Source organism: Camelina sativa, chromosome 5 (assembly GCF_030686135.1).
Source record: "Camelina sativa cultivar CO46 ecotype springtype chromosome 5, ASM3068613v1".
Classification (NCBI taxonomy): Eukaryota; Viridiplantae; Streptophyta; class Magnoliopsida; order Brassicales; family Brassicaceae; genus Camelina; species Camelina sativa.
Genome location: NC_141884.1, coordinates 11,960,850 through 11,987,768, shown reverse-complemented (window position 1 = coordinate 11,987,768; position 26,919 = coordinate 11,960,850). Strand labels below are relative to the sequence as shown.

At 37.9% G+C, this 26,919-nt stretch overlaps 4 protein-coding genes, 1 long non-coding RNA gene and 2 pseudogenes across 20 annotated transcripts; 2 read left to right on the top strand and 5 right to left on the bottom strand.

Moving 5' to 3' along the window:
* Window positions 1-512: 512 nt before the first annotated feature.
* Window positions 513-3,247, bottom strand: LOC104786576 (putative 3-hydroxyisobutyryl-CoA hydrolase 3). The gene is made up of 13 exons (XM_010512006.2): window positions 3,230-3,247; window positions 3,085-3,165; window positions 2,874-3,006; window positions 2,706-2,785; window positions 2,530-2,613; window positions 2,352-2,436; window positions 2,154-2,239; window positions 1,740-1,861; window positions 1,481-1,541; window positions 1,273-1,371; window positions 1,103-1,204; window positions 964-1,005; window positions 513-847 (listed from the first exon to the last, which is right to left on the bottom strand). Exons 1-13 carry the CDS (start codon window positions 3,245-3,247, stop codon window positions 713-715), a joined length of 1,128 nt encoding a protein of 375 aa, XP_010510308.2. The 3' UTR covers window positions 513-712.
* Window positions 3,248-4,800: 1,553 nt separating this feature from the next.
* LOC109133083 (uncharacterized) lies at window positions 4,801-24,222 on the top strand. 16 transcript variants are annotated; one of them, XR_015556719.1, is made up of 16 exons: window positions 4,801-4,953; window positions 5,072-5,152; window positions 5,323-5,366; window positions 5,459-5,657; window positions 5,748-5,962; window positions 15,274-15,329; window positions 15,494-15,549; window positions 15,647-15,703; window positions 15,791-15,840; window positions 15,922-16,009; window positions 16,134-16,163; window positions 16,275-16,354; window positions 16,483-17,590; window positions 20,686-20,763; window positions 21,138-23,640; window positions 23,931-24,222. It is a non-coding gene; the product is annotated as an uncharacterized LOC109133083 (long non-coding RNA). The 16 variants fall into 16 exon arrangements; XR_015556722.1 differs by lacking the exon at window positions 15,494-15,549 and having other exon boundaries at window positions 15,274-15,324; window positions 15,577-15,703; XR_015556718.1 differs by lacking the exon at window positions 4,801-4,953 and having other exon boundaries at window positions 4,979-5,152.
* Window positions 6,924-8,664, bottom strand: LOC147943631 (uncharacterized). The gene is made up of 2 exons (XM_087449956.1): window positions 7,588-8,664; window positions 6,924-7,504 (listed from the first exon to the last, which is right to left on the bottom strand). Exons 1-2 carry the CDS (start codon window positions 8,603-8,605, stop codon window positions 6,924-6,926), a joined length of 1,599 nt encoding a protein of 532 aa, XP_087306082.1. The 5' UTR covers window positions 8,606-8,664.
* LOC147943630 (uncharacterized) lies at window positions 8,749-10,208 on the bottom strand (annotated as a pseudogene).
* Window positions 10,180-12,107, bottom strand: LOC147943629 (uncharacterized; annotated as a pseudogene).
* On the bottom strand, window positions 18,621-20,757 carry LOC147943628 (replication protein A 70 kDa DNA-binding subunit A-like). Its single transcript, XM_087512302.1, has 9 exons — window positions 20,617-20,757; window positions 20,361-20,419; window positions 20,141-20,265; window positions 19,973-20,057; window positions 19,755-19,887; window positions 19,467-19,645; window positions 19,267-19,390; window positions 18,973-19,185; window positions 18,621-18,869 (listed from the first exon to the last, which is right to left on the bottom strand). The coding sequence occupies exons 1-9, from the start codon at window positions 20,755-20,757 to the stop codon at window positions 18,621-18,623; spliced, it is 1,308 nt and encodes a 435-aa protein (XP_087368428.1).
* On the top strand, window positions 23,000-25,436 carry LOC147943627 (uncharacterized). The gene is made up of 4 exons (XM_087512301.1): window positions 23,000-23,357; window positions 23,440-23,961; window positions 24,179-24,360; window positions 24,468-25,436. Exons 1-4 carry the CDS (start codon window positions 23,000-23,002, stop codon window positions 25,434-25,436), a joined length of 2,031 nt encoding a protein of 676 aa, XP_087368427.1.
* Window positions 25,437-26,919: the final 1,483 nt, after the last annotated feature.

Genomic DNA, 26,919 nt, shown 5'->3' with positions numbered 1-26,919 from the left:
CTCGGATTCCTCGGTGTCCGAACTCGGTTCTCAAGTTGAAAGGTATCGAAGTGAGCCACCTCATCGTCGAACTCAACGTGTCCAAAAAAGGGGACACAAAGTCAACAGTTGGGCATGTGACCGAGAACCCGAACCCGGAGGAGATTTTGGTCCCAACAACCGTTTTTGGAACCGGATCTTACATCCACCATATATGCACGGATTAATACCACAAATCGTGATGATCTACTTAAATCGATATATGTGATTGAAGGATGATTGGTTTTGATACCAAAAAATGAAATGAAGGTTCATATATGTGATGAAGGATGATTGGTTTTGATCAAAAGCGAAATGAAGGTTCATATACCACTTAATCGACCACCAATCAATGCTTGTATAAGAGAACAAGTATACACGATTTCTTTAGGACTTATTTTTGATGTTCTATTAAGTAGTGAACTTGGAAATAGAAGTTTCTACATACATGGAAGCAGATTGCAGAAAGGGAAATAATTGAAACGTGAGATGCTGTGCTCCTAGAAAGGAGGACACAAAGCACGTTTATTCTTATTTGCGACAACATAAGAAATAACGGAAGAATTATTAAAATACTTAATCTTGATATTTTCGGTTTGGTCTTCTTGCTTGGTTTGGTCTTCTTGCTTGGTTTGGTCTTCTTGCTTGGTTTGGTCAATGGTTTATATGTCTCATTACGCATCCTTTCGTGTCTTTACAGCTTTGCAGCGATTGATGAAGCATGCAAGTTGTTCCTTGGCGGAAACTTTAGATCCTCCAATCCCTCCAATCTCTCAAAGTACTGATCTACCATTCTATCCTTGATGTCCTCAAGTCGCCTTGGCTCCCACTATAATTTCAGCAATATAACATTATATCAACAATATGACAAAATATATATATATATATATATATATATATATATATATATATATATATATATACCAAATAGAGAGATTTTTTAACCTGTGGGTTCTTATCTTTGTCTACCAGTATGGCTCTGTACGCCTATACATAAGTAAGACACGTTGTAATTACGTCTACAGAAGTACAATATGATTATATGAGGAGGAAGATATATACAAAATGGAACAGCCGACAAAACCTCCACTACATCTTTGCTTAAATCTCCCTTCATCACATGACAAACCATTCTATACTCACGGACAAGGCACTCCCCCACCCCCTGCAATCGTCCTTCTCTTATCTGAAATTTATAAACACAATCAGTTTTTTTTTCTCTCATTATTGCATATGACACATTTGGGAACTAACCGATCTAAGAGAAATTTTAAGACTTAATGGTGAAGCCTTCTTCAATGCTTGAGTGGTATTTGAGATCCAATCATCTGGTTTCTGAGTGACCTCTCTCTCCTAACCAATACATATATGATATATGATGGTAGAGTGCAATGTAAAAGTAACTCAGTGAACTCATGATCCCAAGTCAACATTTCCTATATAATTATAATGAAAAACTTACAAGGGCAGATATAATTTCCTCCACTGTTCTTCTCGAGAAGCACCTATCAATGACATCTAACCTGTGTAAAGAAACAAATTTTCCATTGAAGATCTTCTATGACATGGATTCTATGAAAGCTGATACCAATAAAGGTTGAAATTAATAAAACTTGTAACGTACTCATAACCAAGAATAGAGAAACTGTATTAGCACATTACTTAGAATGCTTGTGATGTTGGAATGACAAAAGATATTCGGAAAAATAATATACACTTGCCTGTGGTAAGCACTGTTCTGTTGAACGTGCGGATGCTCAGTGTATGCATCAAGAATTGTTGACGCAAAGCTTGGATCACTTGAACCAACTGTGCAAAGACCTGCTTCTAGTGCAGTTAACCTCTGTGGAAAGGAGTACTCTTACTAAGTAACGATCCTTGCCGAAGAAAATAGTGCTTTACATTACAATAGTAGGTATTATCTATAGAAAAATTTGAAGTAAATAGTCTTTTATAATGTCGGAGGAAATAGAGACAATAAGATATTTTACAGATGGCAAGTTTGCCACATATTTGTAAAGTGTTGCTCCATATTTATTTTAAATATTACGAGAGCCCTACTTTTAGCCTAAACATGGCATTGTTGCCGACAATAGGGAAATACTAATTACGATGTAAGAAAAAGAATTTCATACTGTTGAATGCACAAAATGAGTTGCAAGACCACAAGCAAGCATTTCGGCACCATCTAACCTAGCTCCTGTGAGGCCAACATACTCTCCTAGTATAAATCAAAGAAGAAGACATGAAAGATGAGACGTCTATATATATATATATATATATATAGGCTCGAATTTTTTGGATATGGAAAACATATTAATGACTTTTGTTACCAAAAAATCCAGGTAGCCTTGACAAGAAATAGGAGGCGCCTACATCTGGAAAGAGCCCAACAGCTGCCTCAGGCATGGCAAAAACCTTGGAGAAACGCATACGATATGGAAGTGAAATGAGCATATTTCAGATCGATATCCATTTGTCATCCATGCACGGACATATATATTTCAGTACCGTATTCTCAGTTGCAATGCGAAATCGACCATGGATGGAGACACCAGCTCCACCCCCCATGACAATACCATTTAAAATTGAAACCTACAATTCCAAAACAGCATGGAAAACGAATTAATGAGCTTACACACTTTGAGTAGACAAATTCACTAAAAGGACAGTATGTATGCTGAGACCTGAGCTTTGCTATACGTGGCCAGAACATAGTTGAGCGTGTATTGATCATAGAAAAAAGCGGCACCGAGTCTCCATTTGCCTAGTCCACGTAGTATGGAGAGTTTAGAAGTTTAAATAAGCAAACGGAAACAGAAACATGGTTATGGGAGGGTGATGTTGATACATACCTTGTACGATGTTATTAAGAACAGGCGGAATGTCGCCACCAGCACAAAAGGCTCTTCCCTGACCCTTGAGAATGACAAGTTTCACACCAGGGTCTTCCTCATATGCAAGGAACAGTTGTAGCAACCGAGAGATCTAGAGAAGATTGATGCAAGCCAATATGTAACTAGTGCACGAAATGGAGGAGGAAACTACAAGGGAAAGATGTAATACCATGTCGAAGCACAGAGCATTCAGCTGCTTGGGTTTGTTTAATGTCAAGATTCTAACACTCGATTTCTCTTCCGCCAAAACCTGTGATCAATATTGATTCAGAGAGAGAAGAATTGATTGTCGTAGTTAAGAGGATAAAACAGACCTTAGACTGAGAGGCCATCTTGTTGGACGTCATCTTCTTCTCCTCTTCTTTCTTAGGGGTCCAAAATATATATTATTTTTTTCCGTACGTTAAATTTAAAATACTCTTCTTTTTTTTTTCTGTAGAAAAATAATTGTTTCGCCAACACATCGAAATATCAATATCTACACAAATAATTGAATATGCATGGTAACATGTCTAGATAAACATAAAATTCTATTACTTATGCAACACAATAACCAATTGAATATGCATGGCAAAGACAACATGTTAAATTAGGGTTTAATATGGGCTTCCAACTCAAAACTAATTGGCAGAGTGGAGATACCCTAACCCTTTATATATACTTAAGTTCTTTCACATCTATCCGTGGAATCTTTTCTCCACAATCCCCCGACTCTTCTTGCCATTAATCTTGACAGAATCCATCATGTCCCCTTAAGATAATATTTTATTTTTTCAGCTATCTCGATGGAATTGGATCTTCCTTTGGGCCATCAATTAATGGAGTGATCTAGCTTCTTTCTAGGTCGGATTAATTAACGGACCAGCATGTGTAGGCTCTGATACCATGTTAAATAAAGATTTAATATAGGCTTTCAACTCAAAACCAATTGACAATTAATTGGAGAGACTATAACCATTTATATATTACGGAAGTTCTTTCACATATGATGTGTGATCTTTTCTCCACACAACACAACAATAACCATTATTTCTTTTCTTTTTTTCATATGACCCTATAAATCCAAACTAACATGTTTTTTAATTTTTTCATATGATCCGAGAGACGTTGTATCATTCAGGGATATAAATTTTTACTTGATCACTACTTCTTTCTTATTTCTTATCATGTGATAAGAAATTACACTCATTGTATTTTACATTTTTCTCATTGTTTAGGTCTTATTCTTATGTATTGGTTTTGGTACAACTGTTATAAAAAAGAAGAACAAAGTTATCGGATCAAACCAAAAAGATAAGATATGATGGTAGTCACAGGATACAAATTATTTTGGTTTATGGAATTCAATAATTTGAGAGAAAGTCTGTAAAATACCATACATTTTGGTAAAGTGACGAATGAAAAAAGGTAAAAACATGTTAATTTGGATTGTGAGATATTGTTGTTGCCGGTGCCATTAACGGAAGTATTACTGCTAAAGGGACGTGAGCGACAGACACATGAAAATACAGCCATGATTCGGCCTGACAGGCCCATTTGGTTTATAAAGCGTCGTCATACACGCTTGTGACATTGTAAGTGTAACATTTTCTTTGAAATTAATTTTTCTCATCTATATATATGTTCAAACGGCCCATTAATATTATTTCATATGTAATGGATTTCATTTGCTTTCCTACAAATTATGTTTCTATTGGGCCAGGCCTTTTTGGTTATTAGCAAATTAAATAAAAATTAATAATTTTGTAAGAAAAAAATAGTAAGACAAAGGGAAAAAAGAATTGGGAACGACACTATCTGTTCTTGTTTCGACACTATCTGGTCTGATTTTACTTTTTAATTTACATAATTAATTTTTAAAATAAAAAATAATATTATTTTTTTCAGGGGACCAATTGTGAGGGACACCAATGCTCATACCAAAATTAAGAAACTCTAAAAATAAAATTAAAATATTTGAAGGACCAAATTTTTGTCCCAACCAATGCTCATGGTCTCACCCTCTTCTTCCTTCCTCTTTTCCTATTGATTTAAGAAAGTAAGTTCTCTATTTCGTTTTAATTATTCTGAAACACTCCATCGATTTGCTATATCAGAAAACTAAGAAAGAAAATTTTCCTTCTATCCAATACGGTGCTTACGGCTACATCATCTAGACGATCGATTTGAACTAAATCGGTTTAAATACGGAGGTGTTTTGGGATTTTGATAATTCAGGGAACCAATCGATCATCTGGGTAAGCAACTTATCAAATCTTTCTGAATAATCTCTACTTGTACGATTTTTAGCATTTACGGTTATATTGTGGTGTGCTCACCGATTTGAATAAGACTTTTTGTACCGTTTAATTAACAAAATTGGCTCACTGATTTAACCTGTAATTTCTGTTTTGTTCATCTTCCGGAGGAAACAACTGTTGGATACTGAAACTTTCTATCAACCGATGCTTGGTAATAACTTCCATTTTCTGATAACTATTTTAAGATCTTTCCGATGAATTTTGTGATTATATTCACTTACGACCTGTTTTCTACTGGATCAGGCTCTTACATTTTTTTGAAGATAAACTACAATCAGATAAGTATTTGGGTCGATGGAAATTTTTTATTAACCGAAAGTAATTGCTTATGTCTATTGGAATGCTTACTGGCTGTTTAATTTAAATGTGTAGGTAACAACTGAAAAACTTCTTTAAGGAAACCGTGGAAGACAACTGAGAAGTTTCATCATCATAGAGAGGAGTAAGTTAACTTCATAAAATAAACATTTTAAGCTCTTTCTGGTGAAATTTATGTTTGTACTGACTTAAACTTTGGTTTCTTATCGATTAGACTCTTCCATTGTGTTGGAGATAAACTACAATAAGATAAGTATTTTGATTCTTGGAAAATTTATATTAACAGAAGTCCCATGCTCATCTTCTTATAATAATGCTAAGTGGCTGTTAATTATATCTTTGTAGATGACCAAAATACATAATATAATTACCTAAATCAAAGGCGTGGAACTTGCTTCATCATAAAGAGGAGTAACTTCATTTCAGAAGGTTCGTTTTCTCGAACCCTCACTTAGGATAATTGTATCAAACTATGTTATTGAAATTTAAGTTCAATAAAATCTTATTTCTAACAGATAAGTAAATAAAAATATTAAAAAATTTCACCCTATCTAGATGCTTCCACACATCATTCCTCGAGTAAACCTCTGGCCAAACATGCTTCCTTGTATGAGTCGTAGAGCACACCATTGTAGGTCCTCAAATCTTCATCATTCCTTGGTCCCTTCAAATACCTGAAAAGGAGTTTCAAACAAACATTACCATGAAGGTTGCTTGAAATATCTGTTGTCCTTCGTTTCCCGAGTGTTAATTGCTTTCTTTCAAAAAGTTTCAGCTTCTGTTTCCATGAAAAAAACTGAGGGATTTCTTCAAAAGTAAGATCTCTAGCCTCCGAACACGTAACATTCAGATCAAACCAAGCCCGAATAAGTGGATCTTGATTGTTTTTCATATTATTTGTTCTCTTAGAGAGGAAGAGGTTTACTTTTTTTTTTGCTTATGTGTTTGATTGTTAGAACCTTACATAGATTTTTATACTATTCAGCTTTTTAGGGTTTTATTCCAAATTTATTTAAAATTAAGCAGGATATACCGCAATTTCAATCGGAATAAAATATTCTACAACGATTTTAGTAAACAGATTTGGTGAGAACGTAATAATAGGAAAACAAAAAAAGAAGGAAAATATTTTGTTGATTTTTCTGGTAAAGGACAATATTTTGACGAAATTATTTCCATCTGAGTATTAAGATAATTAATATTGGTTTATAATGAAATTTTCTTCTGGGTTAAATACTCTAATCTTTTTTAAAAAACATCCATATCTCTTAACGATTCATGAAAACCTAGACCAATGTTTTTAAAAAATAAAGACTTCGCTTTCAAAACTCATACATAGCTTTGTTTTAATTAGATTCTGAAATCTGTTAACCGATGTTGGATACCCAAACTATTTCCATAGATTCTGAAATATTTCCTTGAAAACGACATTCATTGTCTGCTTCTGTGGCTCCCCTTCTTTATCCACGATAAGCACTTTCAAACCCTTCTTTGATGTCACCCTTGACAAAGTTACGTATAGCTGTCCATGAGAAAACACAGGTCGAGGAAGAAACAAACCCACTTCTTCTAGTGATTGTCCTTGACTCTTGTTAATTGTCATTGCAAAAGCCACTGCTAATGGAAAATGTCTTCTCCTCATCCTAAAAGGCAGCTTAGTATCTGATGGTTTAATTAAGATCTTAGGAATCAAAACTTTGTCTCCAACTCTGTCCCCTGTAATAACGCAAGCTTCTAAAACATTATTCCCCATTTGTGTAATCTGCAATCTTGTACCATTGCATAAACCACCTTTAGGATCAATATTCCGTAGCAACATGACAGGAGCACCAATTTTAAGACGTAAACTGTGATTTGGCAATCCAGATAGTCTTATACTATTCAAAAAATCAGAACTGAATACTTGGTTGTTTAGTGATTCGCTATCCTGAGGATCAATACTATCAGCACTTAAGTACACCATTTCTTCTCCTGTATATAATAAATTTAGAACATATTTATTATTTCATGAGCAAGCTGCTGCAAAAAAACAATATAGTTGAGTATTTACTAACTTTGAAGCTTTTCAAGCAATCGTTCATTTATAGTGTGAACATCTTTGTTTGTTGGACATAAGATGGCTCTGGTCTGAAAAAATTTAGGATCCTTTTCGTTGTGCAACATTTCCAAATTTCCATACACGGCTCTGCTTATAGCATCGATCGGATCACCAACATTCTTGATTAGGAATTCATCTGGAATATCAATTAGAGCTTCCCCATCGTTAGGCTCATTTATTTTCCCATCCCCAACTGCTAATATCCAATCAGAAAACTCCTTTATACTTTCTGCTTTACTATCAGACACTCCATTTGACATAAGCCGCATGTTCTTTGTCAAAGTTAGAACCTTACAATGTTCCCACAGATATGATGAATTTAAAGAGGCTAGAACAATTTGAGCCCTACCAGCACCGTTGATAACTGGGAGAACTTGTCTGAAATCACCTCCAAACACAACAACCTTTCCACCAAAGGGCTTAGTATCACCATTTCTCATAATATCTGACAAACTTCTATCCAAATTCTCAAAACAATATCTGCTCATCATTGGTGCTTCATCCCATATGATCAAAGATGTTTCTTTCAACATGTTAGCAAGATCTGAAGTAGGATTGATATTACACATTGAAAAATCATCAGGGTTTATTGGGATACAAAACCTTGAATGTGCAGTCCTTCCACCCTCCAACAACAAAGACGCAATACCGCTTGATGCGACATTTATTGCTATCAATCCTCTATATCTCACAGCAGCAGACAAAGTTTTCCACATAAAAGTCTTTCCAGTCCCTCCAAAGCCGTATACAAAAAACACTCCGCCATTGTCTTTCAAAACAGCACACATGATCTCTTCATATATAACTCGTTGTTCTGATGTCATCTTACTTATCCATTCATCATGTTTCTCTTTCAAATAATCACGATTGTAGTTCTTTTCTTCTGTAATGAGACGGTTGGAATGATCAACACCCATATCAGTTGGCTTAGGCATATCGTCGAATGCTTGTAGAGTTCCACCATTGCTTAACATCAACTCTTCTATCTCATAGAGAGTATAATTCTTCTTCTCATCCTCTGTTAAATTCAATGCTGCAGATGATATTACATGTTAGTGATATAATAGTTGGCACAATCTAATTCTTCCTAGACAGACCTATAATAACTTTAAAACTCTTATTTAAAAAAAAAACAGATTCTCAAACCTGGATTATTGTATTGTTCTCTTTTCCTGTTCTCGATGTCTTCTGATAATACTTGCCAAGTTGTTTCCCACACATGCTCAGGTCTTGATAAACAACCATCTAAAAGCATCATTGTAAATAAATTACGCAGCTGCGGTCCAAAAAACCATGCCCTTGCTTCTAAAATACTGTCTATATAAGCCTGGTCGTCTTCCAAAATACTACGTGCCCAACATGCTTTTTTGTATGTATCATAGACAACACCTCTGTATGTTCTAATATCTTCATCACTTTTAGGACCAGTCACTATACCAAGAAGTATTCTCATGTAATATTCAGCTTCCATCTTCTGTAGTACATAATTGATTCTTCCTATAGAGAAACCTCTCTCTCTAAGCTTCCATTGCTTTATTTTACCATCCCAAGTAAAATATTTTGGTATTTCAGCATAAGTGAACTGTCTAGCAAACTCGTTAACCTGATTCAGTTTAAGGTAGGCCATGAACATAGAATCCACATTAGCTCTTCTTTCCAAAACATCTTCAATGTTCTCTTTTCCTTTGTAATAAACTGGTTGCTTTCCTGGAGGATGGAATGGAAGTTTCATCACTGGTATGCTTCTATACTGTATTGGAAATTTGAAAAGCCTCCAAGCTGCTTCCGAAGCTGAAACATATCTTTAAAAAGCCAAAAATGTGAATATCAATTTTTCTACACAAACGCTCAATAATCAGTATATATTTTTAAATTTTTAAAATAATGGGGAAAGCAAATACCTGCAATCAAACCAATGTTTTACTTCATCTTTCTTCTTTTCTTCGAGATTTATAGAAGATGAAGTATGTCCAGTCCCTGCTTCCTTTGTGATGTTAGAACCATTACCCTCGCCATTATCAACTGAAGTAGTTTGTTTTTTAGGTTCTATCACAAATGCTACACGATCTTGTCCCTTGTTAATATACTTAAATAAGTACTTGATGGAACCAGATTGGTTGCACCACTCAACATTGATGTGAGCCCGATAGCGCAATGATAGGAGACGATTATAAGGAACAACATATCTGTTATCACACTTTATATCATTCTTCTCTACATAAGTCGTAGATACTCTTCTCCTATAAACTGGATATCCATCTTTGCCAACACTTGTATCTTCAACATGGACCTTAGGGTAAAATTTAGAACACTTTCCATCAACCATACATGGTGAATTTGGTTTAGCAGCACCACACGGTCCGTGGATCATGCAATCCTTGACAACATCGTATAGTTCAGGATCTTGAAGCTTATATGGAATCTCAGCAGATATGATCTTGTTAATATCATCGCCTGTTGGTAATTTACAACTTTGATCCATGAATAGAAGGATATGAGCATGGGGTAGTCCTCTTTTCTGAAATTCAATGGTGTACATTGCTGCATTAGTAGCAAACAGATTGTTAGTAAAATCTTAGACCAGAATTTAATTTAGGAAGCTCAACAAAATACTTACCCGCTGTAGTCTTCCCTAGTATATGTTCTTCTGTTAAATCTCTCATAAGAGACTCAAGTTTTATCTTGAACATCCGGCACATAATGTATGGTCTATCATCTGAATTCAATTTGTTCTTCTTCAAGTACCTTGTTATTTCTGGCCACTTGGGATTACATGTAAAAGTAATGAATAAGTCGGGAAACCCATACTGTTTACATGTAGTCATGGCATCATAATAACTCTACAACATATAGCGAGGTCCACCAGTAAAAGAGGCAAGGATTCGAACTTGCTTCCCTTGCTCTTCCATGTTATTGTTTCCACCTTCGGCCGCTGCTTCAAGAGATGCGTAATTATCACATCTTAGATTCGACTGGTTAAATTTAATATACTTCAACCTGTTTGATTCCAAACTGGTGTATGCATCTACCAAAAACTGTTGGAATAGACGCTTAGACGTTAACAGAGTTTGGGATTCATTCTCTCTTTCTTGGATCCTGAAAGCAAACCACTGTCTAAGACTAATAAACTTTTTTTCTGTATCTGTTTTGTCACCTCTAAAGCCCTTCTCTATTCCAATTCTGAAACCATCTTCACCATAGGGAAAAATTAGAGGATATTGTAGTGCCAAGTAAGAAACATGTACTTCACTTATTCTTTGTAGCCTTCCACTACTCTTCTCTTGCACAACAATATCACGTTCAGGCATTTCAGGACGAAAATCTCCTGGAATCAATGCAGCAACTTCAGATGCAGTTAGCATATAATATGTTCTACCATCCTTGTAACGCCCCCGAACCGCTCTATGACCACCAAGGTCATCGGGCAGCCACGAGACGCCACTTGCGGAACTGCACCGAGGTGATCCGGCCGAGGGACGGAAGCTGCAGACTTCCCGACCGGTCCTCCCTAGCACAATACCACCCGCTACCGAGGTTACTTAGGCTTTTCAAGCCTCGCGGCCTGGTGCGTTGTGTTGGTCCGGACAAGGCCGAGTATCATTTGCAACTTGCCATGCTTTCCTGAAAACCGAATATATCACTTTAATAAAATATTTCCTCGAAAATAAATCATCAAAGTAATACATATAGATAGTCGGAAAACTTTACTCTTAGTCGTTTAAGAAAATATAGGGTTTTACAAGAAACACAAGAAAACCCTATCCGGTACCCTAACGTTTGCTCCGGCTCTAGACTCACTTAGGCTTCCCTGCAAAGCCAAAACGAAGAGTCATGAGTAATCTAGGATTACTCAGTGAGTCTGGGTACCCCCTTCTATCCTAACCAGGATACTACTCTTCCCAAGCCGACTACCCCGGCAACCAAAGAAAGCTAGCAAGCCACAAGCGATAACATCAAAGCAACGCAACAAAAGCTATAGCGGAAGCTTTCTGTCCACTACCAATGACCATGCAACAGAGATTAGATCACCACGATCTGTCTCGAACCATTCCAATCTGCCACCAGCAGAGGAAGGCAATTCTTAAGCCACAAGAGAAAATCACTTGGGTCTTAAACTCGTGTCTCCCACACGCAACTTACTAAGACGTCTAATTCCAAGACTCTTAGACATCACACAACTTACTAAGACGTCTAGCATAAGACGCTTAGACTTCACACCACCACACGCAACACGCAACATGCAAGGACGACTAGACATAACAAGAAACACTTAAATACTCTAGACTCTGTACTCCTAGGGCCCTTCGATACCCTGTTCCATTCCAACACCTGCTCCATGCCGAGACCACACAGGTCACCAGCATGAGCCCACACACACTCATGCCACATCGTCATGCAGCAGTCACGCCGGTAGCTAGCCAGCCGTGATAGTATCCCTGCGCGAGTGGTCTTCGGGAACTCACGCGTGACACTCATAATTGGAACAGCGGATCGATACCTTACTAGCTAAGACTCAAGAAACGATTTCAAGAGACTAAGCTACCACCACACCCACATCATGCTCAATTCAAGCCGTGATATATCAAGCACACCAGCTTTATATCACGCAAGAAAAGCTAACATAGAATAATCCATAAGAAGCGAGAAAGCAAATCAAGCAACTTTAAGATTATTTTACATGCATGCACCCTTCATGCTTAAACCATTCAAACCCACATCTCGCATGTAGATTCAGTCGCTTTAGCCACTTACATCCCTTATAAGCAACTCACGCATGCGATCAATCTCAACCAAATTTTATGCATCAACATGCAATCCACTTTACTTATCAATTCATGCATGAACCCGATTTTAAGCAAAGCTTAATATTTTTGAATCCCTCTAGATTCGATCATGCATGTAACTCTTAAACCACCTTTTAAGAGTTTAATCTACCCAATCTCTTCTTTAACCGCACCTCAAGTGAATTCCCCTTATTCACCGTGCAAATCACTTATTCTCGCATGCATGCAATATCCTTTAACCGCAACAAAAAGGGAAGCGACTCTACATGCTTACCACAGACTCACCTTTACGCGTCGATGATTTCCCTCGGACTTCACTGCACCTCACGATCAGACAGCTTTTCCTCTTGATCACCTCGATCCACAACCAACTCCTTGACACCAATGCCTCTCCTTCGATCTCTTCCTCGATCGTTCTCGACCTCCTCCTCGATAATTACTTCGACACAATGTCGATGATTTCTTTCTCTCTCGATGATCTCTTCTTATTTCTCTCTCGAAATAACTTAAGAGCTTTTGAGTGTTTTTGTGCTAAACACCCAAATGAAATCGTTTGCCTTGTATTTATAGGCAAACTTTCGAGGCTTCCTCCTTAATGCCCTTCGACAAGTGTCACCTACACCCCTTGCATGGGCTGCGTGAATCCCACCTCCAATGGGAGCTCGCCATTAATCCACTAATCCCCCTTGTATTAGTGCATGAAAACTCCTCCATTAGTGCATGTAAAGCTTCTTATTAGTGCATGTCACTTAATCAAGGCTTAATCTTAGCTCTCAGCCAATAGAATTCTGCCAAATCCTCTTAATCAGCTTGATTAAGTTAATCCTCCCACTATCTCCTCTTAATCACCTTGAATTTTTAATTCTCCCACTAACTCTTCTTTGATTATTTTAATTCTCCACTTTCCTCAATTTTTATTGGTCAAAATTTTGAGGAAACACTATTTTCCCCAAAATATTTGATTCTTCGTCCGGCACCTTCGACGTTCCCTCCGGTACTTCTCGACTCGGTCAGATCATTTTCTCGACCGTCCGGACGTCTGCTCGGTACGTGCGGCAGTCTCTCGGGCAGACCATACGCCTCGGCGATACGTCTCGGGCAACTTCGACTATACGTCTCGGATATCTCGACACTTTCTCGAGTCATCGGCAGATTCCCTCGAGCTTTCGACAATTTTCTCGGGTACTCGGCAACTCCCTCAAGTCTCGACAATTTTCTCGAGTACTTGGCAACTCCTTCGATCCTCCACAAATTTTCTCGTGTCCTCGGCCTTCTCGGCCCATTCTTCTGGCTCCTGATCGGTCTTAGGGTCTCGGTCGTACGTCCGGTTACTCCGGTTTTTGGCTCGGCCATTGTCCAACTTACGAATATTTTCTCGGACTTCCTTGGGCCATTCTCCTTTATTTCCCTTCTTCTTCTTTCTTACGTCTTTTCCGGGCCATTTCTCTGATCTTTCATTTTAAGATTTCTACTCTTGGTGAGGGTCACTATAATCCTTCCCTACACGATCACTAAGTATGCGCAAATGGAATTTATCTTCTTCATTAGCATCAAACTTATCTTTAGCTTGTCTAAATGCATGGACATAAGGGTTTACGTCATCCAACATTTTAATTAGTCTCGCAATGAGTTCCTTTCTTATACCCTTTTTCCCTGTGAATCTTTCTCTTTGTTTTCCTTTGCTATACATTTTAAAATGAGCTCTAAATTAGATTATGCTAAGAAGATTATTAATTTGATAGTACAATAAAACTTAAAGTAAATTTAATAGGATAAATGGAGTTTGAAATTGGTGTACCTCATAACAGATGATTTGTTTTCAACCTCATTCTCTGTATCTACTATATACAGCTGTGAAAACTTTGCATAATCTCCATCTTCTGGTTTCATACTTCCAATTTTGTGGAAATTCTGGCCATGTAGTTTGAATTGCTTAGTACCTTTACCTTTCTCAACTGTACGATCAACTTGACCACCGAGAGAAGTAAATGCAAAGAGCATATTATATGCTCGTATATTTTCTCTAAAATGCCTACTTAGAGCATCGTCCTTACTAAGCAATTCTCTAATGAGCTCTGGTGCCTCTCTAAGGAATGGTAATTTGACTGTTCCTTGTAAACAACAGAGAGAGAATTTAGGTTTTCTTGATCTTCTTCGTTTGTTTACTCTCTCATCATACCACATCATAGCTCCACAGTAAGCACACTTGTATGTTGGATCTCCATGATTTAAATATTCAGTTCCTACATCACGAATCAGAAATTATCGATTAGATTATAACAAAACTTTAAAAAACAGCGGGTCCTGTTGTTATTATTTCTCAAATATTACCTTCTGGTCTGTTCTGAGATATATTGTCACCTTTTGAATTCAATTTTCTGGATCCACCTAAAGACAATGATTTAACATTGAAACCTTTACGTCGTCTCTTATATCTCTCGCTAATTTTCTGGACCATCAGCCGAATTTCTGATTCAATGGAGACGTCACTACTGGCCACTGAATTATCTGAGTCACTGTCTTCTTGACTACTAACATCAAAGTTCTGTTCATTATCTGTCAGATCATAACCGCTTATTAAGTATCCAAGTCAACATTGTAATAGATTCATTTTTAAAATTGCTTTTCAAATAATCAGATTCATTTAATTTTTATATTACCTTCACTTGAAGAAGCATAAGTAGTTTCCTCAAGAAAATCCTCCAAATTGGGAGCCTTTTTTTTGTTTTTTCTCACTTTATGGTTAGAACCATCTTGTACATGCATATCTATTGGTATATATTACAAAGTCAATATTACTCAAGTGACTGTTGCTATGAAGATAAAAACAAGCTCATACATTTTACCATATATCGCAGGCTTTTAGTATTACCTTTTGGAGGATTGTCTTCACTCTGTCTTCTCACAAAGTGAGGTTGGTTTGTAATGTCTTGTAAAACCCGATTTACTACTCTTTTATTCTTGCTTTTACCACCTTGTACTTGCATATCTATCAGTATATATTTGTTGTCAATATCACTCAAGTAAATGTTTCAATCAAGCTTAAAACAAACTTATCTCTCAGACAATATTTTGCAGGTTTTCCGTATTACCTTTTTCTGGATTGTCTTGCGTATGTCTTCTCATAAAGTGAGGTTGGTTTGTAATGTCTTCTAAAACAGGATTTACTACTCTTTTCTTCTTCCTTTTACCCTCATTTTTGTTGGGCTGACGGGTTGTCCTTACATCTAGACAATATTGAATAAGGATCATTTGAGCATGATTGAAAAATTCCTTTAGTAAAGAAAGGTATTTAACATACCTTCAGCAATTACAGTTTCTCCAGACCCAAATAGATTAGTACATAATCCAGGGTCATCTCTTGCGAAATTGTAGTGTGTCTTATGTAATCCCTCTTCGAAAGTAGCTGGTTTTGTACAGTAAAGGTTAGGGAAGCACTTAAACTCTACTTCTTTTATAAACGTACTATACATGTTTTGCTTACATTTTTTAGCTTCCTTTCGCAGATCATCAATACGATGGTTTGTTCCCACTGGAGTGTAGTATTGTCGTATATGAACGACAGACAGATTAGAGTTACCATCTGCAAAACAGGTAACTACCAGCAAGCAAACATTTGTGTAATCTCCTTTATTTTCTTACACATTTATATTGTAAGAAAGTAATTTACCTTTCTTAGAGGTGTTTCGTATTGACTCAAAGAAATCATGATCTGCAGGTGATGCATATGTTTGGTTTATCTTCACAGGTGTGTAATTCCCATAAAGATCAATGTTTTGGTCTACCCCTGTCACTTCAAAAATTACAGCTTATGTTATTTAAACAGATTGACTTGAACAATTAAATTTTTTTATGGTAGATATAGTGGAATACATACACGTTGATGATGGAGTTGCTAAAGTATCTATTTGGAAATTTGCTCCACCCATACTCGCTAAGGTAGGAGACTTGTATATGTTGGTATTGACTGGACCTAAACTTTGTTGGATGGGAATTGGTGATAAATTATTGTTTTGATCTTTTTTTTTTTTTTTTTTTGTGCACCAAATTCTTCATTCAAACTAAAGAGTTACAAGAGGATAAGCTATCGGACACATCCGAATCGCAGTCTTGAAAAATAAAATACAATAAACCAGCAAGTAACAAAGATAGAGACACAAGCATAACAATGCTTGATAGAGAACCAGGAGCAATGTCAAACACAAAGACCTCAACTGGTAGTGCGGGGGAGTCACCAAACATTGTGACTTTAATACAGATTTTGAGCCGATACAAGTGGCTACAGGTTGAAGGCAACCTCGATGAACACCAGAAGCAGAGCCGGTGATCAAGCATCGTCCAACCGGTACGGAATCTAAACCAACATCAGTGGTACTATATTGAAGGCTAACTGGACCCGCCGGAGAAGTATCCGATGCAGGCAGAGAGGAGCAGGAGAAGTATCCAATGCTCTGGGAGGTGATGGCGGGAGGAAAGGGGCAGAACAGAATGACACTTTGGTTGGACCAGAGACCCAATAGATCCACTAAGGAGTCAAGAGTAGCAGAGGCCGCGCCAGAAGGCATCTGGTTCTTCAGGCTAGGAGCAGAGGCGGAGGCTGAAATGCTGGAAATTGGGAGGAGGCATATCCGGAAAATCACAGAAGTAGCCCAGAAGGAGAGAGGCGGTTGAGAGCTTAGACGGGAGGCGGAAGCCGACGGGTTGGGAGAGGAAGGGTCTCCATAGGCTCATCGAGGAGATCTCAGCCCCAGAAACTGACTGAAGAGCGAGAGCAGAAGGGCAAACCCCGGAGAAGTATCCGAAGAACCCACAACACCAATAGGCGAGCGGAGGTGAAAGGCCACCAGAGGCGAGAGGAGGAGACAACTCACGACGGAAATAACGCCGGAGAAGACACCGCAAGTGCGGTTTAGACGAGATCTTGGAACGAGACGGACTTGGATTTGACGGGAGAACAACGGAGCAGCAAGACGAGGACAAGGTCCGACGCCGGCAAGCTGAAGCTATACCGGCGCCGGAGAGCGGAGGCTCTTTCGTAGATCTGAAAATGACGGCTAGGGCGAACGCTACCGAAGAGAGAGAAGAGAGAGAATATTGTTTTGATCTTTAAGAAACACATTTCCTACAGGTACCAGGGATACATTAGCAAAAGTTTGTGGACTAAAAAGATAACAGGTAAACACAATAAACTATTTACCTTTTATTCCTTGATTACTCTTGTTTCCTGTTGGATAGATTGATTCTTCAATAGAAACCGTATTTAACTTAGCCAAATCTGTGAAAACCCTTGCATAAACCCCTTTAAGATTGATAGTATAGTTTTTTTTTCTTGAATAGTATTAGAATTCTCATGAATAACCACGCCTTCTCTGGTTTTAGATGAACATTTCCTCTTTCTCTCTTCACTTTCATGATCAACTCCATTGCCTGACAAATCTCTCTTCTTCTTCATTCTTCACTCTCTAATTTGTTTTACTAATAATCTCATTAAAACAAAGTTGATAGAAGTTCTTTTCCAATGATGTTGTTTAATGTTTTAATAATATCTATATACAAATCCGTAATTTAAGCCCTAATTTTCTTTGATTGAATTAATACTGAAAATATATCTCAAACGCAGTTGAAGTATTTGTCTTGTTACAGATTTGTTTGCAAATATATTTTTCAGTTTATACAAACATGGTATACTATTTATGTGCAAGATTAGTTGTGTAGATATTACTGTTCTATTGCATAGATTTTCAAGTAATTCTATTTTTAATTTATTTCTATACTTATACATAAGAATATAAATCTATACTTATACATAAAAATATATATATTATAAAGATTTTATGTTTAGAGTAATCTAGGTCAGGATTAATTATCTTAAACTATTAACATAAAATACTATCCACGGAAATTCTTTCTTACTAATTATATTAAATGGTACGCTAAATTCTTTTAGATATAGAGTCAAACAATTTGATGTAACTTTCTACTGCTATCACGTTCTTAAAAATGTTTGAAATCAAAATAATCTTCGAAAAATAAGCTTCATGAAAACAAAATGTATTAATTTGTAAGGCAAACGATAACAAAGGGGAAACCAAGTAGCAGATATTATTATGAAGAGATTCCAAACCATAGAATCAATTATTTCATACTTAAAAAGGAAATTGAAACTGCAAAGTCAAAGCTTAAACAAACAGTAATTGTGACCATGTCACTTCTTCTCGCCAGCAGCCCCCTTGCTTCCTCCATCCTTCCCAGGAACAGCCTTCTTTGCCGCAGCCAAAAGCTCAGCCTTTGTGAGCTTCTCCTTTTTGATGTTAACAACGTTGATGTGGTCCAAACAAAGTTTCTTAGTAGCTGAAGATGTTTCGACAGGAAGTTCTGGATGAACACTTGATCTCTTTGAAGAAGGAGTTGTAGACTCAGAAACATCTTCACTACTTATAAGCAACAGGCTTGCCTAATAACAGAATAAAAAATTTATATTACAGTTTTAGAAAATCTCGTGATAAAAGATCATAGAATACGATTTAAGTTTAATTTTAGGGTTGGCATTAACATACCTGATCACCGGTGCTATCATCAGGTGGATTATCTCCACCATTGGAGAGGTCATTCACATCATCATCGAGAACTCCATCTTTAGAAAGCACTTTTGAAACCTTGTAGGTATCATAGTCATTCCACAAGTTGTCATGTTGAATATTCACCAGGAATTTAAAGGTTTTTCCAACCAAACTTTTGATGGCGGATGGCAAATTTTCTGGATCTTCCATCTGTAATAGTTTAGATTACTACTCTAGTATATATATTTCATGTCAATGGATTTGAAATCTTACTTTCTCAAATAAGGTTACCTCATCAAAAGGTCCATCAATAAGATTATTGGCTGGACAGCCAACAATCTCAGCAGCTGGGCTATCAAAAATAAACAGTTTCATCTCTCCTGTTTCGTCCATGACATTGACATGTGTCTTGTACCTAAACATATGACAACATTTTTAACATAGTGATAATTAATTTAAAAGTAGGTGTATAAGTAGTTCAGTTGTATTACCTAGCTAACACATTGATCACTTGTCGATCGCAAGTCTCACAATACCATTTCGGTTTGCCTACCAAGGCAGCACTTCCAGCTGTGTTTGGCTTCACCTTAGTCACCTTCTTGTTACACTTTTTACATGCTATGTAATACCACGCCCAATCACAGTCGATAGCATAAATAGTACAGACCAGCTTCACCCTACCAACTTATGCCATTATCGAAAACTCTTATTTTCACGGGTTATAACATATGATAAAGCGCAATTTCTGTGAGTTTTATATGAGGGTTTTATAGGAATACCTCGTGGGCTTCTAGGATTTCTTTGATTGTCCTACTCGGAAACTGTTGGTAGAACTCTCTGTTGTTGGCTAACTGTAGTTCACGATTTGGATTGCCCTCAAGGATAGTGAGAGCAAGTCCATCATTTGGCAACCTACATTAAGAATTTCAATAATCAAATAGTATTCTATGCCTTCGTGACAAACATAAAAAACATTTCCATCTTCATTAATACTTACTTTCCCATGAACTCTATAACCTCAACGTAGTCTGGATTAATAATAAGTTGAGACGCATGGAACGCATTTGAGATAGTCCTCACATCTATGAAGGCGTGGTTAACAAAAGCAAAATTTAATCTTGGAATATATTATATCCAACAGTTTCATAAACCAGCAAATACTCACCATTATAGAGTCTGATCTTTGCAAATCTAAGAAGACAAATCACCCTGTGCACATCAACTTCTTGGCAAGCAGCATAGATTTGAACAGCAAATGATGCCCACAAAGTACATGTTATCCTCACATCACTATAATTTGAAACAAACTATTATTAGTTTAAATGTAAAAATCAATCAACTATAAGCCGCGAGGTTTACGAGTCGCTAATACGCATGCTAAGTACCTCTCATCCCTGAGTTCAAAGTCAATCTTGTGTGTGGGCTTGTTATTGACATCTATCGTCTGCATCTCACCAACATTAACCACTTGACCAATAACCATTGTCCAGCAGTGAGCCTGTTCTCGAACCGGCAGATGAGATCTTTTTTGCACGAAGCATGGATTTTTGTCCCCTGTAAATGACCCGCAAATAAATTAGGAATATGTATATGGTTATTATATGTGTACATATTAGAAAAGTATATGATCTTTATACTTACTTGGACATCAGCGAGTACCATGTCAAAAGTTTCACCAAATTGTGTGGTGTATGTTTTCCATATATGCAGGACCCTAACCTGCACCTTCCACGAAGTCTTGAAAGGTTTGATGTCGCGGAGGAAAGCGTAGGAAGCAGCCATTGTGAGGTTTGTGTTTGAAACTTTGTTCTCGAGAAATATTGACTGTGAGATAATTTAGTTTATGCGTTTGTTGACGATATTTATAGGTGAATGGGTAGATTGCATGTATAAAGCATAAAATCTTAGATACGTTTAAGATCAAGGTTTATTTGGTTGTTAGGTTTGATATAAGGGAAGTTTAGATTATGCAATACTAACATTTAGGGATTTTTGGAGATTAAGATGCTATAATTTTTGAATGATTGATTGAGCGAATATCTTTTATTAGCGATGATAAAGCCGTGATTGTTGTGGTTTGAAACTGACGAAGATCCTCAGAAATTATGAAACAGTTTGGAAAAATATATTTTCGTAATGGGCTTTTTTGTTTTCGTTTGCAGGCTTTTTTGGGAGGAATTTTGTTATGTACGCCCGGTCCAAAATAACTACAAAGTCGGGTTTCTGGAAAAAGACGCGGATCCTCATCCAAGCGGGTCGGGTAATCTTTTTTATGTATAAGCCGAAGAATTTGCCCTTTTTAATTTTTAGAAACGTTTTAGTTTTGCCATAATTGAGTGGCAATTTGAGTAAATATAAGGAAGATTTCGGACATTTATCCAAACGTACTCCTCTTTTAATTATATAGAGATTGGCAAAGCTAACACAAATCAATGATTTCACACAAGTTGATGTCAGTTAATCACAATTACTTGTGTAATAGTTAAATCTTGCTAACTATTAGTAGTAAAAGTTAAATGATATTTAAAAGAAAAATACTCTGCATGATTTTGTACAAAGCGAGTCAATATTAATTGTCTTTGTTTTGTTACGTTACATTCTTTATTTAACTTCAAAACAACATGTATAATGTTTAATGAAAGATATTTTTTGAATGAGAAACTTTCCATTAGCTTTTTTTTTTTTTTTCAACATCAACTATTCATTAACCAAGAAATTACATTCAAATCAAAATTACTTAACATTCCACTCTAAAGAATTGGACCAAATGCAATGAATCGGTCAAATAAAACTCTGAATCACTAGCAGATCCAACGCTACCTAATCTGAGAAATATTGTATTTTTCTATCACAGACAGATAACACACCACAATTCGGTGTGCTAACTTTCCATTAGCTTTTAATTAGGATGTAGATTTTTTATTTGGCTGTGTATATAAAAACTAATATTTTTAAAGCAAAAACGCGAGTCAATAAAAAATCTTTGATTGGAAAAACGACAAAACCTCCACTATGTCTTTGGTGGCTGCGTCTCATACCGTCCCATATATTCTAGTCAAACTAATTTTGTAGACTTGAAGAAATTAGAAACCCACAAAATTTGGGATGTGGGTTTGAGTATTATATATATTATTTTGTAGACTTGTAGTAGACGTAGTGGAAGTGCAACTGTATAATTAAAAAATTCAGAAAATATATAATATATCTAAAGAAATACTTTGTAAGAAGTTGATCATCTGAATGGCAGTTTTCTTGCCAAGGATTGTTTAATAGGTTAAACATCAGTATCAAAACAAGTTATTAGGACTAAGATATATGTTAATCTTCTATTTCCTATATTTACGTGGGTACAAAGTTATCTCCTAGTTAGGCAACTACGATTGTATAGATACTTGTTTCTTCTATTGAATATACACACAGATTTGCACATTACTTTTTCTTATTTGCTATCGAATCTATAACCTAATTTTTTTTTAACAAGCCGCCGCCGCTGTTGTTTTTACACAACCGCCGCCACCGCACAAGAACTCTTTTTCTTTTCTTGCCGCCGCTGTTCTTTGTTCTACAGTCGCCGCAACATGTCTATTACCCCTCAAAACCCTTCCACACAGGTAGCTGTTGCAGCACCACCTTCTCCGTACCAGCTAAGTCCTTCTGACAATCCAGGAGCTTTTATATCCTCTATTATTTTGCAAGAGGATAATTATGTTGAGTGGGTTACGGAATTGCAGAACTCTCTTTAAGCAAAGCATAAGCTCGGTTTTATAGATGGATCTACTCCAAAACCGACTTCTGAACCTGATCTCAGCATGTGGCGTGCGGCCAATTCCATGATCGTGGGTTGGATCAGGACCTCTATTGATCCTAAGCTTCGTTCCACTGTTTCTTTCATTGCCGAGGCGTCAACCTTGTGGGAGAGTCTTCGGTCTCGTTTCTCTGTTGGTAATTAATGGAGTTCGCAAGCAAGTTCTCAAAGATGAGATTGCGGAGTGCAAACAAAACGGACAATCAGTGTTGGAATATTATGGCCGTTTGTCCAAACTATGGGAGGAGCTGCAGCACTATAAAACGGGTTGAGTGTACCTGTGCTGCCGCACCAGATATTGCCAAGGAACGTGAAGATGACCGTGTTCACCAATTCCTCTTCGGTCTTGATCTTCCCCGGTTCAGCAACATCTGTTCTACAATCACCGGTGAAGATCCCAAGCCTCCACTCACTCAAGTTTATTCTCGTGTCATCCGTGAGGAACAAAATCTCAATGTTGCACGGTCCAAAGAAACAACTAAAACAGAGGCGATTGGGTTCACGGTGAAAACAAAGGTTCCACCACAAGCGGTTGCCGTCTCTGCTCCTCGCTTCCGTGATCGCTCAACTCTCTCGTGTACTCATTGTCGTCGTCAGGGACACGATGTCTCTGAATGTTTTCAACTCCGGGTATCTGGAGTGGTTCTTTGAACAAAAAGGCAGACCTCTTTCCGACAACAACCAACCATCTCGGTTTGTTCAACGTGGTGGTCGTCCAACAAGGGGGTCTGGTCGCGGAAGAGGTCGTGTCAACGCGGCTCGTGTGGTCTCTCCGTCCGACTTTGGAAATACTCAAATCATGCAGCTAATCAACCTTCTCGAAGCTCAACGCTCCAATACCTCTTCCGAAAAACTGTCTGGTAAAACTCACTTAACCGATGTAGTCTTAGATACTGGCTCCTCTCACCACATGACTGGTGATCTTTCTATTTTGGTGAATGTGTTTGACATTATTCCTTCACCGGTTACTAAACCTGATGGGCAAGCCTCTCGTGCCACTAACTGTGGTTCTCTTCCATTAAGCTCAGCCTACCTTCTGACTGATGTGTTGTTTGTTCCGGATTATAATTGCACTTTAATCTCCGTCTCCAAACTTTTGAAGCAAACTGGCTCCATTGATATATTTACTGACACATTGTGCTTCTTGCAGGACCGTTTTTCGAGGCCTTTGATTGGAGCAGGTAGAGCTTGAGGGAGTGTACTATTTTATGGGACTCTTGGCGTCATGGTCTCCCAAATTATCGGTTCATCATCTTTCATCGAGTGCTTTGTGGCATCGCAGACTTGGCCATCCTTCTCTTGATGTTTTAGTTTCTTTATCTGAGTGTGTTCCATCTCCTAGAAATGTTGGAGATATCAAAAGTTGTGACATTTGTTTTCGTTCTAAACAAATAAAAGATGTTTTTCATGATAGTAGTAATAAAGCTTTTGATTGCTTTTCACTTGTTCATTGCGACGTATGGGGTCCTTATCGCACTCCTACGAATGGTGCTACTTATTTTCTTACTCTTGTTGATGATTATTCACGGGCCGTCCAGACTTATCTCATGACTCCAAATCTGAGGTTCCTCAGCTCATATGTAATTTTTGTGCAATGTCCACACGACAATTTGGCAAACTGGTCAAATCGTTTCGCACCGATAATGGGACATAATTCATGTGTCTTACGTCTTATTTTCAAGAACAGGGTATCTTCCATCAGACTTCTTGCGTAGATACTCCTCAACAAAACGGTCGCGTTGAACACAAACACCGTCATATCCTTAATGTTGTGCGTGCATGTCTTTTCCAAAGTCATATGCCAGTAAAGTTTTGGGGCGAAAGTGTCCTTACTGCGACGCATTTGATAAACCGAACACCATCGTCTATCTTGAAGAACAAGACTCCGTACGAGTTGTTGTTTGGCCAGCACCCGTCGTATTCTATGATACGAATGTTCGGTTGTTTATGCTACGCGCATCTACGCTCCCGCGATAAAGACAAGTTTGGTCCTCGTAGCCGGAAATGTGTTTTTGTTGGGTATCCCTATGGGAAAAAGGGGTGGCGCCTATTTGATCTTGCCTCCAAAAAAAATTTCGTTTGTAGAGATGTACGGTTTGAAGAAGAAATTTTTCCTTTCATGCATGTCGAGTCTCCTCATTCGTTACCCGTACCACAACCTGTTGTTGTTGATGATGACTGGGTCACACCTTCTACTTTACCGTCCGGTGCAGTTGTTCCTCCAAACTTATCTCGGTCCGACCTCAGTTCGACACCGGATGTTCCACCCACAGAGGAACCCACTACGCCTACTACACCGTCACCTTTGGTTCTGTCTCCGCCTACGGTTACGGTTCTTGTTAAAGATTTTGTTGTCCCTCCTGTACACTCTTCCTCTCACGCTATTGCCACTGATCTCTCCGACTTACTGTCCTCGTCTACGGTCTCGGGTACGGTTCTTTATCATATCACTAAGTTTTTGTCTAATGCGGGTTTCTCTGCGAACCACATTGCTTTTATGGCTACGGGTTTAGACAGTAACAAGCCAAAACATTTCAAGGATGCAATAAAGATCAAAGAATGGTGTGAAGCAATGCGGAAAGAAATTGATGCATTGGAGGCACCGACTTGCCACCAGGAAAGAAAGCAATCAATAGTAAATGGATTTACAAGTTAAAATTTTGAGCTGATGGTTCTCTCGAACGACACAAAGCGCGACTCGTTGCTATGGGTAATCATCAAAAAGAAGGTGTTGATTTTAAAGAAACATTTGTCCCGGTGGCAAAGATGGCTACGGTACGGTCTCTTCTCGGTGTTGCCGCTGCCAAAGACTGGGAGGTCCACCAAATGGATGTCCATAATGCTTTTTTCCATGGTGATCTCAAGGAAGAGGTTTACATGAAGCTCCCTCCAGGTTTTCAGTCGTCTGATCCACACAAAGTGTGTCGTCTCCGTAAGTCGTTGTATGGTCTTAAGTAGGCACCACGGTGTTGGTTCTCAAAGCTCTCCACTGCTCTTCACAAATTTGGTTTTAAGCAAAGTTACCAAGACTACTCATTGTTCTCTTTCATCCGTGGGCCGATGGTGATTCACATCCTTGTCTATGTGGATGATTTTGTTATTGCCGGGAATAATCTAGAAGCTATTGATCAGTTCAAAGGTCAGCTCAGCCAGTGTTTTCACATGAAAGATCTTGGTAAGCTGAAGTATTTTTGCGCATTGAGGTCTCTCGTGGCAAAGACGGATTTTGTTTGTCCCAGCGGAAGTACACCCTCAATATCATTCATGAGGCTGGTCTGTTGGGTACCAAACCAGCTCCAACACCAATGGAAATTAATCACCAGCTTGGATCGGTCAAGAGTCCTTTGTATGCTGATCCCGAACAGTATCGTCGTTTGGTCGGTCGATTCATTTATTTAACTATCACATGATCTGATTTGAGCTAACCTGTTCACATCCTATCTCAGTTCATGAAGACTCCACTTGTAGCTCATTGGGAAGCTGCACTTTGCCTTGTTCGTTATCTCAAGGGCACTCCTGATCAAGGCATTCTTCTCCGCTCCGATAGACTCTTGACTCTAACGGCTTATTGCGACTCTGACCTTTCTGCCTGTCCGCGCACTCGCTGCTCCCTGTCCGCTTATGTTATTTATTTGGGTGATTCCCCCATTTCTTGGAAGACCAAGAAACAAGATACTGTCTCAAGTTCCTCTGCTGAAGCCGAATACCATGCCATGGCTTACACTCTTAAGGAGATAAAGTGGTTAAAAGGACTCATGGAGGATCTAGGAGTGGCACCATCATCTCTGATTCCTCTGCATTGTGATAGTCAGGCAGCCATCCACATTGCTGCTAATCCTGTTTTCCACGAACGCACCAAACATATCAAACGTGACTGTCATCAAGTCCGTGATGCTGTACAAGATAAGTTGATTACTACCGTTCATATATCCACTCATGACCAAGTTGCTGATCTCTTAACCAAGGCTTTGCCTGCTCCTCAGTTTCAACGGCTTATGTCCACGTTAGGTGTTCGAGATTCATACACTGACTATTAATCAGTAGAGGGATCTTCAATTATACTAAACGCAACAGTATTAATAACCCAATTGCGCTGCCTCCACCAGTTACAAGAGCGTTCATACCTCGAATACTCCATC

What these genes read in the sequence shown, in the direction of transcription:
- LOC147943627 (XM_087512301.1), top strand. Translation starts at nt 23,000, where the DNA reads ATGGCCGTTTGTCCAAACTATGGGAGGAGCTGCAGCACTATAAAACGG. An exon ending in GAGGCCTTTGATTGGAGCAG is followed by an intron (nt 23,962 to 24,178) that starts GTAGAGCTTGAG and finishes AACAAATAAAAG; the next exon opens with ATGTTTTTCATGATAGTAGT. An exon ending in TGAGGTTCCTCAGCTCATAT is followed by an intron (nt 24,361 to 24,467) that starts GTAATTTTTGTG and finishes TTTCAAGAACAG; the next exon opens with GGTATCTTCCATCAGACTTC.
- LOC147943628 (XM_087512302.1), bottom strand. Translation starts at nt 20,757, where the DNA reads ATGGCTGCTTCCTACGCTTTCCTCCGCGACATCAAACCTTTCAAGACT. An exon ending in AAATCCTAGAAGCCCACGAG is followed by an intron (nt 19,646 to 19,754) that starts GTATTCCTATAA and finishes GGTAGGGTGAAG; the next exon opens with CTGGTCTGTACTATTTATGC. An exon ending in GTGATCAATGTGTTAGCTAG is followed by an intron (nt 19,391 to 19,466) that starts GTAATACAACTG and finishes TCATATGTTTAG; the next exon opens with GTACAAGACACATGTCAATG.
- LOC147943631 (XM_087449956.1), bottom strand. Translation starts at nt 8,605, where the DNA reads ATGTTAAGCAATGGTGGAACTCTACAAGCATTCGACGATATGCCTAAG. An exon ending in ATTGCTTGAAAAGCTTCAAA is followed by an intron (nt 7,505 to 7,587) that starts GTTAGTAAATAC and finishes TATTATATACAG; the next exon opens with GAGAAGAAATGGTGTACTTA.
- LOC104786576 (XM_010512006.2), bottom strand. An exon ending in GCATTGCAACTGAGAATACG is followed by an intron (nt 2,437 to 2,529) that starts GTACTGAAATAT and finishes CGTTTCTCCAAG; the next exon opens with GTTTTTGCCATGCCTGAGGC. An exon ending in CAGAACAGTGCTTACCACAG is followed by an intron (nt 1,542 to 1,739) that starts GCAAGTGTATAT and finishes TTCTTTACACAG; the next exon opens with GTTAGATGTCATTGATAGGT.